We start from the raw sequence: 16,452 nt of genomic DNA on the forward strand, positions 1-16,452 counted from the left end.
ACATTCTATGACTCTGTGGTTGCGTCTGCAATCTTCTATGCAGTAGCCTGCTGGGGAGCTGGGGGGGGAGAGGAGGATGTTAGCCAGGCTGGCATCAATCATGGGCAACACCTCTCACCCTCTACAGGAGACTGTGAGTTCCCTGAGCAGCTCCTTCAGCAGCAGACTGCTGCACCCTCAGTGCAAGGAGCGCTACCGCAGGTCCTTCATTCCAGCAGCAGTCAGACTCTTTAATGCAACATCATAATGTAGCACTGCTAGCTGTTTCTGCAATATGAGCCATCACTGGACAATATTCTGCACTACGCGTTATTATTTATTACTCTGTGTCACCTCCAACTGTGCAATATTTCATTTCTATTCACCCGCACCTTACTCATCTGTTTATATACTGTCTGTAGATAAGTATGTTTATTGTGTAAATATGTTTGATTTATTAATATTATTATTATAACTAATTCTATTTTAATTCTATTTTTTATACTTAACCCTTGTGTCGTCTTCGGGTCAAATTTGACCCTTTTTCAAAGTTTCTTTATCAGAAATATGGGTTTCTTTCAACCAAATTAACCAAAAATAGCATGGGTGGTTCCCAATTAAGTTCTTCGCAAGTAAAATTAATGATCACTGCTTTCATAGAATTTTGGGTGTTTTATTTATTTTATTGCATTTGTGTTCTTCCGGGTCAATTTTGACCGGGTGGTAATGGGGCACTTTTGCGGCTCAACAGCAGATGAACACACATGCGTCATGAATGCACATGCAGAGACACACAAACCACACACATGCACACACATACACCCCCACCCCCACCCCCACAAACGCGACACATTCATACAAACAGAAGCTGAGAACTACCTCATGTAATTGATCACATTATTGTGCTTTCCGCACATGGAAATGCACCAAAACAACACACACACACATGGACAACAAACACGCATTTTGCGTATTAGTGGCGGCAGCACGCATTCACACACACACACACTCACAAACACAACATACTGAAATTGGGCAATGGATCATTATGATTTTCAGGAGATGAACACACACACACACACACGTGCACATGCTTGCGTGCACATACACACACACACACACACACATACAGTACACACACACACACACAGAGTAGCTGAGACCTGCAAAAGATTACACTATTGTGCTTTTCAGCACATGAACGCACGCACACAAACACACATGCATGCACACAGACACACACATGCCCACGCACACACACACCCGTTGCAGTGGATCACACTACTGTTCTTTTCAGCAGATGAACACGCACACACAGACACACATGTACACATGGCAGAGTGCACATGCGCCGCCCATGCGTTAACACACACACACACACACACACACACACACACACACACAACACAGAAACAGCTGGAGACCTGCAATATATCACACTATTGAGCTGTCCTGACATAAAATGTACACAGACACATATGCACACACAGACGTAATGGCGGCGTACATTACACACACACACACACACACACACACACACACACACACACACACACACACACACACACACACACACACACACACACACACACACACAAATACAAACATACAGACACAACTTCAAACTACAGTTTTGTAAACTTGTTGTTTTAACACCTTTGATGGGTCTTTTCCTAAAAGGGGCCAAGTAAACTTTCCGTAAATTATTTTTTTCCTTTTTGGTAGCTCTCCTTTGTTTGTGAATACAATTGCATTCGTTAATTTTAACCTGGGAATATAATAATTGTCACATACCACTACCAGCCATTAATCCAAACACAACTTTCTCAATATCTCAGATCTCAACTGATTTTACTCAGAAGGTAGGTATAATTTTATGTAAATGAGGTCTGTTGACCTAGCCTGGATGCCAGCCGAACTTAGCCCCGCCCACAAAATTTGAGGTCCAAAATTCTGACCAGAATCTGAGTATGACCACGTCAGGCTACTGTTGACCATAAATAGAACAGAATAAGTGTAAAACTAGTTGAGATGAATTGGAATGAAGTTGAATAAAAGTGGTAACACAGATTTGAGTGATTAATTATAATTGCCTTTGCTTTTTAAACACGCAAAGCAGATCAGGTCACTTTTTGCCCAGGAAGACACCAAGTGTGATTATTGGCTGCCATTCAAAATAATAAAATGGTTTCAAAACCATATCCTGACTAATCACTACCATATACCAGTCAGTGATTATCCACAAACATAGGTTCATCTGATCTTAACTATAATGAAAATAATTCATAATTTAAGCTTATTTTACCCCTAAAATTAGGTATTATTTCATGTAAATGAAGTTTATTCACTATAAATTCCAAAAATAAGTGTAAAACTAGTGGTAATGAGTTGGAATGAAGTTGTTAAGAAGGTGTAAAATAGAATTGGGTGATAATTCATACTTTATGCTTTATTAATAGCCAAAACAGACCGGGTCAATTTTGACCCAGGAGGACAACAAGTGTGATTATTGGCTGCCATTAAAAAAATTGAAATAGTTTCCAAACCGTATTTTCACTAAACTTTGACTTATACCAGTCTGTGATAACCCATCAACATATGTTCCCATTGATCTCAACTGTTAGTCAAAATAATTCATAATTTCAGCTTTTTTTAACTCAGAAATTAGGTATAATTTGATATAAATGCGTTTTTTTGACCATATATATATATAAAAAAAATAAGTGTAAAATTAGTGGTAATATGTTGGAAAGAAGTTGTTAAGAAGATGTAACACAGAATTGGGTGATAATTTATACTTCATGCTTTATAAACTGGCAAAACAGACCGGGTCAATTTTGACCCAGGAGGACAACTAGTGCGTGGTCGACGGGAGGAAAACACAAGGGTTAATGTATATTTTTGGACCTATGTCCACTTAATGTGTATTTGTGTTATTCTAATGTGTGTACATGTTTTTCTTTTGAGCTGCTGTAGCACAGGAATTTCCCCAGTGCGGGATTAATAAAGTCTTATCTTATTTATATATATATATATATATATATATATATATAGATAGATAGATAGATAGATAGATAGATAGATAGATAGATAGATAGATAGATATACTTTATTTAACCTGAAGGAAATTAAGGAAATCTGCTATTAAGAGCTCCATGGTGTCCACATGACCTATTGACAACACATAACGTGCCAGGTCATGGGGCTGAGATTGGCGACTCGCACTAACATCAAAAGTGTGTGCTGGTGCTAATAGGATGACACAGTGAAAATGAAGGAATGACTAAGGTATCTGGTGCTTCACTACACATGAATGAATGCTAATCGAACACTTACAGCACCTTTCATAAGGCGTTCCTTTACGCCTTTGTCATTTGACTTGTAAGACCAGGTGAGTCATGCCTGCACCAGGACGTGGTGGATCATCTTAGCAACAAAGCGATGAAGAGATTACAAACCAGGGTTGAGCTGAGGAGTCAAACTGAATTTATTGTGTTCATGGATGTCGCAGTGCAACACAGGATGCCTTGCTCTAGTTGGGTTGCGACAGTCCCAAGGCCGTGGCGATGGCGGCCAGGAGAAGGGCAGAACTGACCAGGATCACTGCGCCTCCCGACCGGAACACCTTCCGATCGTTCAGGGGCTGAACCGGCCTAAAGTTCCCCACCATTGGCGTTTCATCTTCGAGCAGAACCTCAGAGAACACCGTTAGCTGGAGGAACAGAGGGTAAATGTTAGGCCCCAGCTTGTGGAAAGAGATCATCAAGGTGTGTTATTCGACCGAGTCCGTAAATGCTGTATTTTTTCAAGTACATTTAATCATAAACTGAACTTGAGTACGGTGGTGGAATTCCCAGAACACATCATGTTGTTGGTAAGAAGAGTAAAACTTGTGTAACATAAAGGTCACTCCCAGGTCACAGGTTAGGGGGCCGTGTAGCTCTATTGGCCCATACTCTATCACTAAGCCTGTCCTGTGCTCAAGTATGAATTTATGTGTGTCTCTAGAAGTTGAGCGAGTCTACACAGCTGCACGATAAGGGAATGTTGTGTTCTGGGACCGTCCCTTTTGAAAGGCCAATGGAAACAGGCTAAAGGGCTCCAAACACACTTTACCAACAAACAACAAACTTGACATGTGATCAGCACTCATTACAATAAATTCCTCCTGGAAATCCAGAGTTGGGATGGCATGAAGCGCCCCCATAGCTCACCAGGTATGGCTCGCAGCATTAAGTCCTAACCGCAGCGGCCAGGGTTCGAGTCCGGCCCCGGGCCCTTTTCTGCATGTCTTCTCTTCTGTCTAAATTAAGTCAATCATAAAAATGCCTAAACAAATAAAAGAGTTGGCATGGCCCACTGTGACAATACATCGGGAACGGTAAAGAGTAATGCTTAATCCTAGTTCTCCTTCATCGAGATTTCTTTAAATGCTTCTGGGAGAAGTCATCAAGGTCTCATGAACTTTTTTCACATATGCAGAGTCTAGCTGCTCATTCTAACAAATACAATGCTGACATACTTGTACGTTACTTGAGAATTTTCATTTTACCCTACTTAAGGCGACACACTACAGGTGAATAGGGTAACATTTTTAACTTACAGATATCACCATGAAACTTTACCAGTTGATTACTCACATGAATAGGAGAAAAATATGTATTGCAAGTGTTCTGTAATTTTATGTTTAAATATGCTAATCAAGCTATATGACGTGACGAATCTTACCATTGAAAAAAATAAGGTTCAAAATTATTTTTGCATTTGATACATTCAATGAAAAGACATTACCAGAGGGGATTATGAATATCTCCTTTTGTTACCCAGTAAATCAGAAAATACTGCCAATAGCCTTAAAAAATTGATTTCCGCCCTTTGATTTTTACATAAATCAGGCCAAGAATGACATATCAACAAATCCCTCTAGACAAACCTTCACAATATAGTTAGGAATACGACTGTAAAGTTTGGTGTATGTAGGTGCTACAGAAGTGGAAAATCGTCACGTGGAGTGTGAGAATCTTTTTTTTGTTGAGAAAACGGCCTTTAAAGATTTTTATGGCAAAATTCCACTAATTTCTATTGAAAGCCATGAATTACAGACAAAATATACTTTAGGTCCAAGTAAAATCCATGTATCACACTGTTTAACATCCAAAACTCATTATTCCTTCATCCATCACTGATCATAACATCCAAAACAACATGTCAACATGGCCTTCAACTGAAGACCATTACATCACAATTCGAACTGACAGAACGCAACCATTACACAGCCTAGTTCCCCCAAGTTAGTTTACAGTCTACGTATCCATGCCAGTACTATATGTAGGGTCCTCCTCCATCTCCTGCTGGTGTCTTTTCACTTTTTTCGGCTGTGCTTACACTTTTAAGGCTCCACTTTGCACTGGCGGAATGGACACTATTGGCTTTTGAGATCCTAACTATGTTGTCATCCTTCATTGCATTGACAGTCTGTGCTCTGAAGTCACAATTTCTCCATCACAGCCAGCATGGCAGAGGCACCCTCATTGAATGTAGAAATAGTCATACTGGCTGCAGCCTCAACCCTGCTTTTCCCCACAAAGACTGTTTTTGGACATTGGGCCCATTTGACTGAGTTGAGGCATGCGTTGGCATTCTGAGTGCCTCCATGCTGCACTGTCACTGGACATCCGGTGATACACAGGGATGAGCTTCTTATGGTGATCATTCAAAAGACCAATATTTAGAACATTGGAGAAAGCAATCAAAGTAGACTAAATTGTTATTTGACACATTATCTTCACACTGTCAGAGAAGAAGAGACGGATCCTGACTAAATACAGGCTCAGTGACCACCAACTGAGTCAGACAGACAGGTCAGAGAGAGAGACAGGCTCAGTGTGCACCAACTGGGTCAGACAGAGGTGTACTTCCTCCTCCACTGGGAAAAACTATCTTCTCTAAGAGATTAAGAGAATATGTAGGTGACACCTACATATTTAATATATGACATGTAGGCTATGAATTTATGTAGACTGCTTAGAGAGAGAGAGAGAGAGAGAGAGAGAGAGAGAGAGAGAGAGAGAGAGTCTGAAAATTCCTGTTTTCTGAACAACAGTTTACACATCAACGTACTAAGTGAAGGCATTTCATCATCTGCTGTCTTAGTTTGTAATCCCCTGTGTCTTCTTGCTAATAATAACTGTTTTCGTCTTCGCTGAGATGATTTTAGACCGTTTGACATTCTGAACTACCGCGGAAATGTCAGAGTACGTCACGTGACTATTCTAAGCAAATCACGTTGTCAGAAATTGGCATCGGCCAATGAGATTGCGCATTTAGAGTTAAATCCCCCCTTTTACTTTCACGATTGGTTGCTGATAAAAAGGAAATAACCATATTTGGATCCGACAGCATTGTACAGGAGAGAGAGAGCTTTCCAACGGTATATGTGATGACAGGGTGCAGACAGCGATCGCGGAGCAGCAGGATGATTTAGAAGATTTAGAAAAATGATGTTTTTTGACGTTTGCTCCTCTACATTTCTGAGGGAAATACTCTTTACTTTTTACTACATTTATCTGACCGCTATCATTTCTTGACAGATTGAGAATTGACATAAGAAAACATAAAAATGCTTATAAAATACAATACATTGTTTAAGATTGAACAAGTGGTTCCATCAGTTGACAGAACAAGGTATAGACAACTAGCAAAAGCTTTAGAACTGTATAAAGAACTTTGTGATTTCTTCCTCAATACTTCATTATTTAATCAAATCCATATTTTTAGATTGTTGTAACTTGTATCAGTACCTTTCAAGAAGTCCACAGCAATGGTTGTGGTTTTAAACACGTCGTTTTCCTTGTGAAACAGTTTGGTTAGGTTTAGGCAACAAACTACCTACTTAAGTCAGTACATCTGTTACGTTACTTAACCTCCAGTTACACACTTGACGCAGAATGACACAGTTCTTTGTTTTTTTCCATAAGTAAAAAAGAAAACTCGCCATTTACTTTTATTTTCAAAGAGAACACAAACCCCAGTCTCCTGGGTTAAAGTCCTGTTTGTTTGACCCATCTAACACCCCAACCTGCCTAGCATTGGCGTCTTATACTTCGTCACCTTACTTTTTGCTTTGCTCCCGTAATAATTACGGGAGGCTACTAGAGGGCGCCATCACTATAAACATAAATATGAGTCGTAATTGCTGCTTGAACAAACGACTTATGGGGGCGTTTTTCAGGGGAGGTCAGTCTTATACTTTACTGTTCAAGCAAATGTTTTAATAAATGTAAGAAAATGTACCTTATAACTAAAAAACAAACATAGTATATAACAAAAATGCACTTGCATTCCTTTACATTTCTGGTATTTTGTACTAACCTGATCCATGCTCAGAGGGATGGTAGTCTTAAAGACAGTCCAAATTACAGCCTCATTGCACCCTGGGGTGGTCAGAGAGCCCTTGTAGCGGTAGAAGCTGGTCAGATTCTTCTCATTTGGGATTAGTTGTGCCAGGGAGATGGACTCCAGAGGAGCTTCGCTATCTGAAAACAGAAAAGCCACAGATGAAACGTTACCAACACACACTGTGCAGCCATGTCTTTAGTTGCTTATATTGAACTTACATGTAGTACTTACCTATAGCTGTGATGCTTGGCAGAGCGCCGATGATGGGGTCATACCATTGGTTTGCTGTTTTGGACGTGCTGAGAATGGAAATATACACAATATACACATTTCAGCACTGTGTCTAAGGTCCTTTCTGTAATAGCCATTTGTTTTCAACAATACAAGATTCAAAATGGTTACCTCAAAGAGGAACCCAAGGACTGCAACTCCCTCTGGGTCTGATAGAGCTGTTTCCAGATCATCGTAATCCTTCTTCACGTGAACGATGTGCAGCTGTTGAGACAATATTACCGATGTTACCACTTTTTTTCACGTCATTTTTTACAGTGTGTGTGTGTGTGTTGAATTGTAGATGGGACCAATAAAAAGTCACAACATTATCAGTTTACAGAAGTTGCACCATTTGGAGATTTAATACTCTAACAATAGAACACCTAACATATCAGTTCAAGTGAATCAGCTCTTTATCAAAAACGTGATTGATAAAAGAAAGCTTTCCTAATAGTCCAGGGGATTGTGCCAAATTTGAGGTGATAAGTTTACTTTTTTTATAAAAGCATGGAATTTAGTACACTTGTACAGTTTAGCACCCTCAACATTTTCAGAAACGGAACCCTCGCAAAAACGCCTCATGGTGGCCTTTTTACTTTCCGCCATAACTAAATAAAGTCTTTTGCGTCATATCTCCAAACATGATAACACAGAATAGGTGATGTCTACCCCTATGTTTCGATGGTCAAGGATTACAATGATACCATATACAACATAATAAACTGTTCAGGTGAATAGTTAATGGTGAATTTGGTGATATTGAAGAAGGAACTCACAGTATATGAGAACCTAGGCTAACGTAATAATATCATGTCTGTTGAATGCATGTTGTGTAGAGTTTTAAACCCTGACGATACAGTGACTGCAAAGAGTTTTTACATGTTCAAAAATAAACTACTACTACTACTACTACTACTACTACTACTACTACTACTACTACAATCATAAATTAGTCAGATAATAGATCAGAGTAACCAGAAAATTAAATGCCAAATCAGTATTTCTGACCATTTAAAGGATGAGTCTGGTGATATTACATATTGTCAATAATAAGTCAATAAAAAATTCATCCTACTAAAAAATCTGTGTATCCAAAGCCTGGTATATCTTATCCACTGTGCAATAGAACTCCACTGTTAAAAAAAGAAGTTATTGACCCACATCATCACACTGGGTGACACGTTACTTTACTACGATGAACAACGCCACTGTGGTTTATTTTGAGTCAACCCTTCATACACCATCCTTCTGCCGTAAATGCTTACTAGCACGTCAAACCTGTGGCCGAAAATAGTAGGGCTGCTCCCTCTTAGCCAATTAGTCGACTAATCGGTCGTTTTAGTCTTAGTCAACTTAGATTCAGGCATGAAAACGGGTCAGAGGTGAAAAAGGTGAGAAGGATATTACCCCAATAGGGGGGTCCGGGGGCATGCTGAAAATTTTAAATATTCCATATTTTAAAGCATCAATCTGATGCATTTTGAGATGCATTTTTTGCCAACCAACAATATAATATTTCAATATGCACTCATTAAAGTTAATTTGACTGGCAAAACAGTTAAAGTCCTTCTGACATTACACAATAATAAAAGTCATAATTTTTAAAGACTAAAAAGTTTTGGATACATTTTTACTTCTTCCAACCATAGGTTAAATAAAGAGTCAATGTGGATTTACATATTGCAATAATATCATAATCCTACAATGACTCATTGTGAAAACTAAAATGTACTACTTTGGACAGGTCATCATCAAAAAAGCGAACTAGTACATTCAAGATTTTGTACATGTTGATATTAGCTGCTTTATTTACAATTATTAAAAACGTGGCATTGTTTATCTTTTCATATAGCTAGACGTCTAAACTCTGGGACAAGGCCGATATGTTTAAATACCTGCCATGCTGAGTCCAAACAGACAGCTTTGTCAAGGCAGTTTGGGCTTTTACAAATCATGTTCCGCTATGAACGTGCACACACGTATTGTTTGTATCACGGTCGGTCAGTAAAGGCGCAGTCGTTGCCGGTAACGTACTCGTATGACAGAGTGCACGGACCGAAGCTTTGTGACTAGCATCTAACGACTAGCAAGCACTGTCTTACCGCTGCTGCCGTCCAAAACATGCGCTGCAGAAGCAAGCACCCGGCTCCCTCAAACGACTTCCCGTCTCCACCCTTTTCTTCTTGTCCTCCATTCATGCCCAGCGCCATTTGTTTTAACTACTTTCTCAACTAAAGCTACAAGTTTGATCAACTTTGCCTACATTTTTTTTAGCCACGTTACCACGGAGGACACACCGGCACCGCACTCTGACATTTCGGCAAAGACCCGCACTACTTTGCATCTGATTGGCTAGAACGCGTTTCATTGGTTGGTGGAAGTTCGATGATTGGTTAAATCCATAGACAGTATGGTTAAATCCAGCGCATTAAAACAAATCCCATGTGGACTTTTTAATTTATTTATTTTTCTAAAATAGTCATACGCCAGAAATCGGGCACCAGGCCCGAGTACTTACTTACTTCTTTGCGGAGAAACTCAGATTTACAGATCTGCCGATTAAATCAACTAATCGATTAGTCGATACAATTGAATGAGTGTTAGTCGACTAAGAATTTCTTCAGTCGAGCACAGCCCTAGAAAATAGTTCCCAACAAATACACTATTTAAAAAAACTGTATATTCACATTCAAATTTGAAAAGTTTAGTTTTAGAGAAAATCTGCATTTTTATGATCATATTTCAAATTGTTGGTTTGTTTTACTCCTGAGTTTCCAGCTGTTATGTGTGAGCAAACCTTTAACAGTTAATCACATCAGTTAATAACTTGACTAAAGACAGGATGTGTGTGTTGTACAGTAAGGTCATGGTACCTCCATGGGATACCGCTCTCCATCGATGGTATGATCAGAACCGGGCCTTTCGCTGTTGCCCCAGTGCATGAGGAACTGCACAGCCTTGTAGGTGGTCGGGAGGCCTCCACCTGAGATGGTGCTGAAGGTAGGAACTCCAACCTTAACTGTAGTGGACATACTCCAAGCATAAAGACGTCACACAACGGCTTCATAGCACTGAGGGCTATCTTATGTTTAATGGAAAATATGCTCACCTGAGTAGCCGATGTTCGTTATCGTGTCACTGAAGACCTCCCGGTAGTTGGTAAAGATGAAAGGAGTCAGTCGTTCGTCTTTCAAAGTCTTTTTGGTGACAATGTTGATGGGTGACTGGGAGTTTCCAACACAGTCGCTGTAGGTCTCGCCCCACTTGTCTGGTGCTAAAACAAGAAAAACACTCAAATTAAAGGGCAACTATTATATAGCATTTTCAGGATTAGACTTGCATTTTGTGTTTGTACTAGAACATGTTTACATGTTTTAATGTTTAAACAAACACTTTATTATTCTCATACTGCCCATGGCTGCTGGACCAGTATTCACTCTCTGAATGAGACGCTCTGTAGGAGCGCCTGTCCCTTTAAACCCTCCTCCCGAAAAAGCCCAGTCTGCCCTGATTGGCCAGCATGCTTCCTGGGCACTCCGGAGCCTCCACTCCGTGTTTCACTAGTTGAAGCTGGAGCTACTGCAACGGAGTATGAGCAGGACTTTGTACCGTGAAAAATCACCAATAAAGACTTCTAAATCAAATATTACACAACCGGACATGTCCCAGCAGTAAAGTGACCGGAATTTGGGGAGAAATTACCAGCATCGGCCAAGATTACAGCTATGTCGCGTTAGCATGTAGCATCTCTACATTGGTTGTTCTATATCTATGGTTGCATGTACATTATACAGTAAATGTAAAGGTTTAAATAATCACCTACAGTGTAAGTAATGTATGTATAGGATTGGCTCCTCACTATATTTCGGACTATCTAGCTTCACATGAGCCAGGTGCAGTCTGGGATCTCTTGTAGATCTCTAAATGATTCCCAAGTCAAGGCTGAAAACCAGAGGAGCCTTTGCACTTAGGGCCCCTCAACTTTGGAACAACCTGCAATATAGCTGGCAACCTCTTCATTTAAATATTTTTATTGAGATAAATTGCTCATTATTTTAACCTTATCGCTTATATTTTATTGCACTTTACATCTGTTGGTTTTACATCATATGTATGTGCTTTAAAAAAAAGTACCATATGAATAAAGTTATTATTGTAACCAAACAATGTTACACTTTTTGTATTTACTTACTATTGCACATATTATCGCAGGTGAACTGGGACTGATAGCACCAATCTGAAACAGAAAATTAAAAAACATTTGTCAAGGTAAAAAGTTTGCCAACTCCATCTTGAGATTTGATGTCAGCAACAAGCAAATAATGTAAATATTACAACACACACAAACACAACACACACACACACACACACACACACACACACACACACACACACACACACACACACACACACACACACACACACACACACACACACAGTATCAGTGAGCCTACATTGTTAACCTCTGGGTGACACAAACAAGCTCAGCCTATTGTGAGGGCAAAATGGGATGTTTCTTCTCAACGTATACACTGAAAAATGCTTGATTGAACTAGATGTATTTATAAATGTGTCCTTTTATTAATAGTTTTTTTTCCTTACTGCAAACAGTGAATTGTTCTCCTGTTAGTTGAAGTCAGCTGTTATTCCCAGCAATACAAAACTCCCTGATATGCAGGAATTGGCTGCTATTTACAAAAAAGTTGCCATTTGTGCTTGATCTTTCTGTACTATGAGGATAAAAAGAGCAAATCTTTTTCATTTTCCATCAGTCACTGTACTGGTCGCAGTAAATAAAGAGATGATCATTTCTTGGATTTAAGATTCCTATTCTTGTTCCAGGATATGTATGTGTATGTGTGTGAGTGATCACTGCAGAGGAATGAAATCTTACAACTCAGCAATGTCTAATTACTCTGTGACTACTGCCTGGGTGCACCTTTACTAGATGGTCTGACAGCATGGGCGGTAGCTGTGAAAATGTGTCACTTTCTGTCCTATGAAATCTTTTCTCTGCAGAACATCTTTCTGAATCTTTTTTTGGATTTCTGTTATTTTTATCAGGATTCTGTAATATATCAACTTTCTAATTGAATAAAGTGACTGGTATGGTTGGAAAAACTGGTTAAAAAAAAAGCAATTTCAACCTGCTCATTGAGCAGCTTTCTGATTTTTTTATTGCCCTTCTTATTTTCCAGTGTTACTAGGAAGTAAATAGCTCACATTAATTACGATATTATCAATCTATCACTTGCATGATTGTATGTAAAACAGCAGAAATATAAGAAAAACATCAAAACACAGGCTGAAAGCACCTGTACTGTTGCAAGAGAAATAAAAAATTAAAAACTCAGTGATAGTTTTTTGACATATTTTCCAGCCATGAATGAAAGCAGACTCACCTAATCCTGTGCAGATGGTCCAAAAGGATGCCAGGAGAACGGGCAGGATTAGCTGCTGCATTTTGGAGCTGACTCGACCTGGGGAAGACAACACAATGACGTGTTTTTTTCCCATGTGATTGCATCCTGCAGGGGGTCTTATACTTATCTATCACCATACCCTTGGTCCATAGCTTGATATATTAACCACATACAACGGCTATGATTCAAATTACTTAGCACAATAAAGTGTCAGTCCTCTCTGAGAAAATATTAATTAGTCGAACAAACTGACAGCTGACGGGCATGCAGTGGGCAAACTGTGGGCACATTGGGCATAGTTTACAGGGCTCTCAAGTTTCTCGCATTCACCGTGAGACGCATTTCAACCAGTTCACACGGTCACACCTTAGTATTTCTCACGCTGATGAAGGCACAAAGACACGAAAAGTGATCATAGACAGGCATCAGATTTAAAGTTTAGAAAAGGTCACTATTGGCTGGTCTGTCACCCTCCACTTCACCAGTACCTCCTTTTTTCACATCAATGATAGGCTATGTGCGCACCGCCGCTGCAGAATTATGAGCTTGGTTCACACCATCATTAATATCGTGAGAGGAGTCAGAGGCTCTGCTCTTGTATTTCAACAGTCAACCTGTTTAAACCATAGACTGTTAACAGTCTATGGTTTCAACGCAAAAAAGAAACAAATGGAACACTGTTGAGCGGATCTCCGCGGCGCATTCACGCACCACTATCACGCTGCCCTCCGCCTGGTGTAATCAGTGGACAAGACAAGCATTAAGTGGAGCAGCCACTGGTGTACTTGAAAAAGTGAATGGCTATTCATGGCACCACCAGTTACTACTACTGTTGCTCTGTGTGCATATATTTGGATATATTTGTATTTAAGTTACATAAAACTATTTCTTTTATTTCGATGAATTTGTCTATTTACCAATTGTTTAATGTTAATGAAATAATTTCTATTGCTAGTCAATTATGAACAATAGTAAAAATGTAACTGGTAGCAAAGACAGAGAATTAGACTTTGGAAGTGTGCAGGAGTGCTAATAAATCAGGTCTAACGTTAATGATTCTATTACAAAAGGAGTAGGCATGGTTTGAAATACTTAGCTAGTATTTACAGACTGTGGGCTAAAACACACAATAAGCCTAATCCTTCCTTACAACAATTCACCATATTTACAATCGGCGAGGCAAACTCATTAAAATATGCAATAATTAAGATCAGTGTACATGATGGAATAGTGGCATTAAATGTGCACCCGGACCCCCTATAGCTAGATGTAACTTATAGCTACTCCTTCTTACTCCAAACATTTGATACAACTCTGTGGGTATTAACCATAGACAGTTAAAGAATTATTAACGTTAACGTTGCACCCTTGGAGTGCACTCAGATTTAAAAGATTGTTATTGTTTAAAACTACCGTTGGCTGGTCTTCAGTGGCAAGTACCGTTCGGCTAAAGTTACTGAACATTTAGAAAATTCGGTCAACTGAACTTAGTTGGAACTATACGTTACAACAATACAAAATATAATATGAAAATCACAATCTCAAATAATAACAATATTTCAAACATTACGTTAACTCACTATTTCTTATAGAATATATAACATTATACATACACATACAATACAATATACACACAATTAATACAATCTTTTAAATCATAAATCCCAGATCATCGAAATTAACTGTCGCACTATTTGTAGCTAGTTGCTATGGCAACAATTAACAGATGCCCATAACGTTAGCTAGCTAGCTAGCTTATCTCAACGATCCAACCAATAATCACTGATATTATTACAATTTTGCATCAATAAACAAATAACCACAAACAGTCATAATCCCTAGGATTTACCTAATATTGGCAAACAAGTTGTAATATACAAATTAGAAGAAAAAAAAGAGCCCATATCCCCTGAGAACTAGCTAGCTAGCTAGCTAACATTAGCATATAACGGCCTAACTTACAGAAACTTAACGTTACTAATTTAATAAAGCACAATAATAATTTAAACAAAACAATTTAGACGGACTAACTAATGTTACATTACTAATAACATGTTAGCTACATTTAAAGCTACCAACTTTAAAGAATAATTTAAAAAACTGTGTTGGCTGGTCTTAACTGACGTTCGAAGTTGGTCCAACTGCTCAATATCTTGAAAAAAAGCAAATATTACTTTGTAATAGCTAGCTAGCTAGTTAGCTAAATTATTTTAGCTATCCTAAAAAAAATCCTAATCCTTTCCTTCCCAGTCATCGGTCTTAAATCTAAGTCAAGTATCAAGTATTGAATAACAAGTCAAAGTCAAGTTGAGTTCATCATTGTAAGTCAAGCAAGGGTAGCTAAAGTCGTCAAATTTGAGAGTCTGACTCGAGTCATGTCGTGCTAGTCTCCACCTTTGCTCCATTAATTAAAAAAAACAGCAATTTTACCTCGCAAAAAAGTTGCTCTTCTGCCGCTGCCTCGAATGTTTAGCTAGTTGCTTCTCTAGCTACTGCTGTCTCGACCAGTTAGTTGTTGTGTCACTTTCTTAAGCAAAAAGCTACAAGTCTGTTAGTTGCCAGTGAAGACTAACGTATCCTGCGCTGCATTCCACTAGCTATATATATATCTATGTGCGTATCATAGCAACCGCAATATTATTATTATTTGTATTTATTATTAAAATCAATATATCTATGTGCGTTCCAGAGCTTTGGCAATATTATTATTATAATAATTATTATTATTATTTGTATTTATTATTAAAATCCATTTTAATTGGAATGTGAATATATAACGTTCATATTGCCTTGATGACCCACTTCAGTCTGTGATAGCCTATGCTGTGATTACATGTACCGTTAGAAAGGGCATTGTTCGGCCGAGGTAATCACAACATAGTGGCGAAAATTGAGATAACCTAACTGTGCCAAATTATTATTGTGTTTTTCAGGAAGTTTTTTTTTTGTCTGTTTAATAAACTTTTTCTTATCTGCTGTGTAAATAGCCTATACAAGCTTATAGAGGCCTTCATTGATTGGGATTGCACTGTAACCCATGCTGGGGGATGCAGCCTTTAAAACATAGGCCTACTCTGCTCTAATTTGAGCTGCCCAGAAAAAATTTAAGTCAAATTGTTATTTTCAGAATGTTGTTATGTCCAATCAAGGATATGGATAGTTTTGTCCACCTAATAACCTAAGATCTTAAAGTTATAATTTAGAAGGAAGATCATTGAGATTATGGTTTTCTGGGTTTCAATAGTAGGCCTAATGTAATTATTACAGTGTCAAGTTAAGGGAGGAAGTGATCCACCATCAAACAATTGTTGGTACAATGTAGTCTTAAAAATCTTGTTTATTTCAACTGGAATCCCATCAGGTCTGGGAGTTTTCCCCG

General features: G+C 38.7%; 1 protein-coding gene across 2 annotated transcripts in view; it reads right to left on the reverse strand.

The window, feature by feature from the left end:
- ca4a (carbonic anhydrase IV a) overlaps positions 1–15,659 on the reverse strand; it is a 73,026-nt gene extending 57,367 nt beyond the window's left edge. The window contains exons 1-9 of one of the 2 annotated variants that reach the window (XM_039778499.1): positions 15,504–15,659; positions 13,053–13,130; positions 11,843–11,887; positions 10,760–10,924; positions 10,524–10,669; positions 7,780–7,872; positions 7,609–7,675; positions 7,351–7,514; positions 3,443–3,691 (exon numbers count right to left, since the gene is read on the reverse strand). In XM_039778499.1, the coding sequence (XP_039634433.1) occupies positions 3,512–3,691; positions 7,351–7,514; positions 7,609–7,675; positions 7,780–7,872; positions 10,524–10,669; positions 10,760–10,924; positions 11,843–11,887; positions 13,053–13,113 (921 nt within the window). In that variant the 5' untranslated portion in view covers positions 13,114–13,130; positions 15,504–15,659 and the 3' untranslated portion in view covers positions 3,443–3,511. Of the gene's footprint in view, positions 1–3,442; positions 3,692–7,350; positions 7,515–7,608; positions 7,676–7,779; positions 7,873–10,523; positions 10,670–10,759; positions 10,925–11,842; positions 11,888–13,052; positions 13,131–15,503 lie in introns of those variants that run through there. The other variant, XM_039778500.1, reaches the window with a different exon arrangement.
- Positions 15,660–16,452: the final 793 nt, after the last annotated feature.

This window comes from Perca fluviatilis, chromosome 16 (assembly GCF_010015445.1).
Source record: "Perca fluviatilis chromosome 16, GENO_Pfluv_1.0, whole genome shotgun sequence".
Lineage (NCBI taxonomy): Eukaryota > Metazoa > Chordata > Actinopteri > Perciformes > Percidae > Perca > Perca fluviatilis.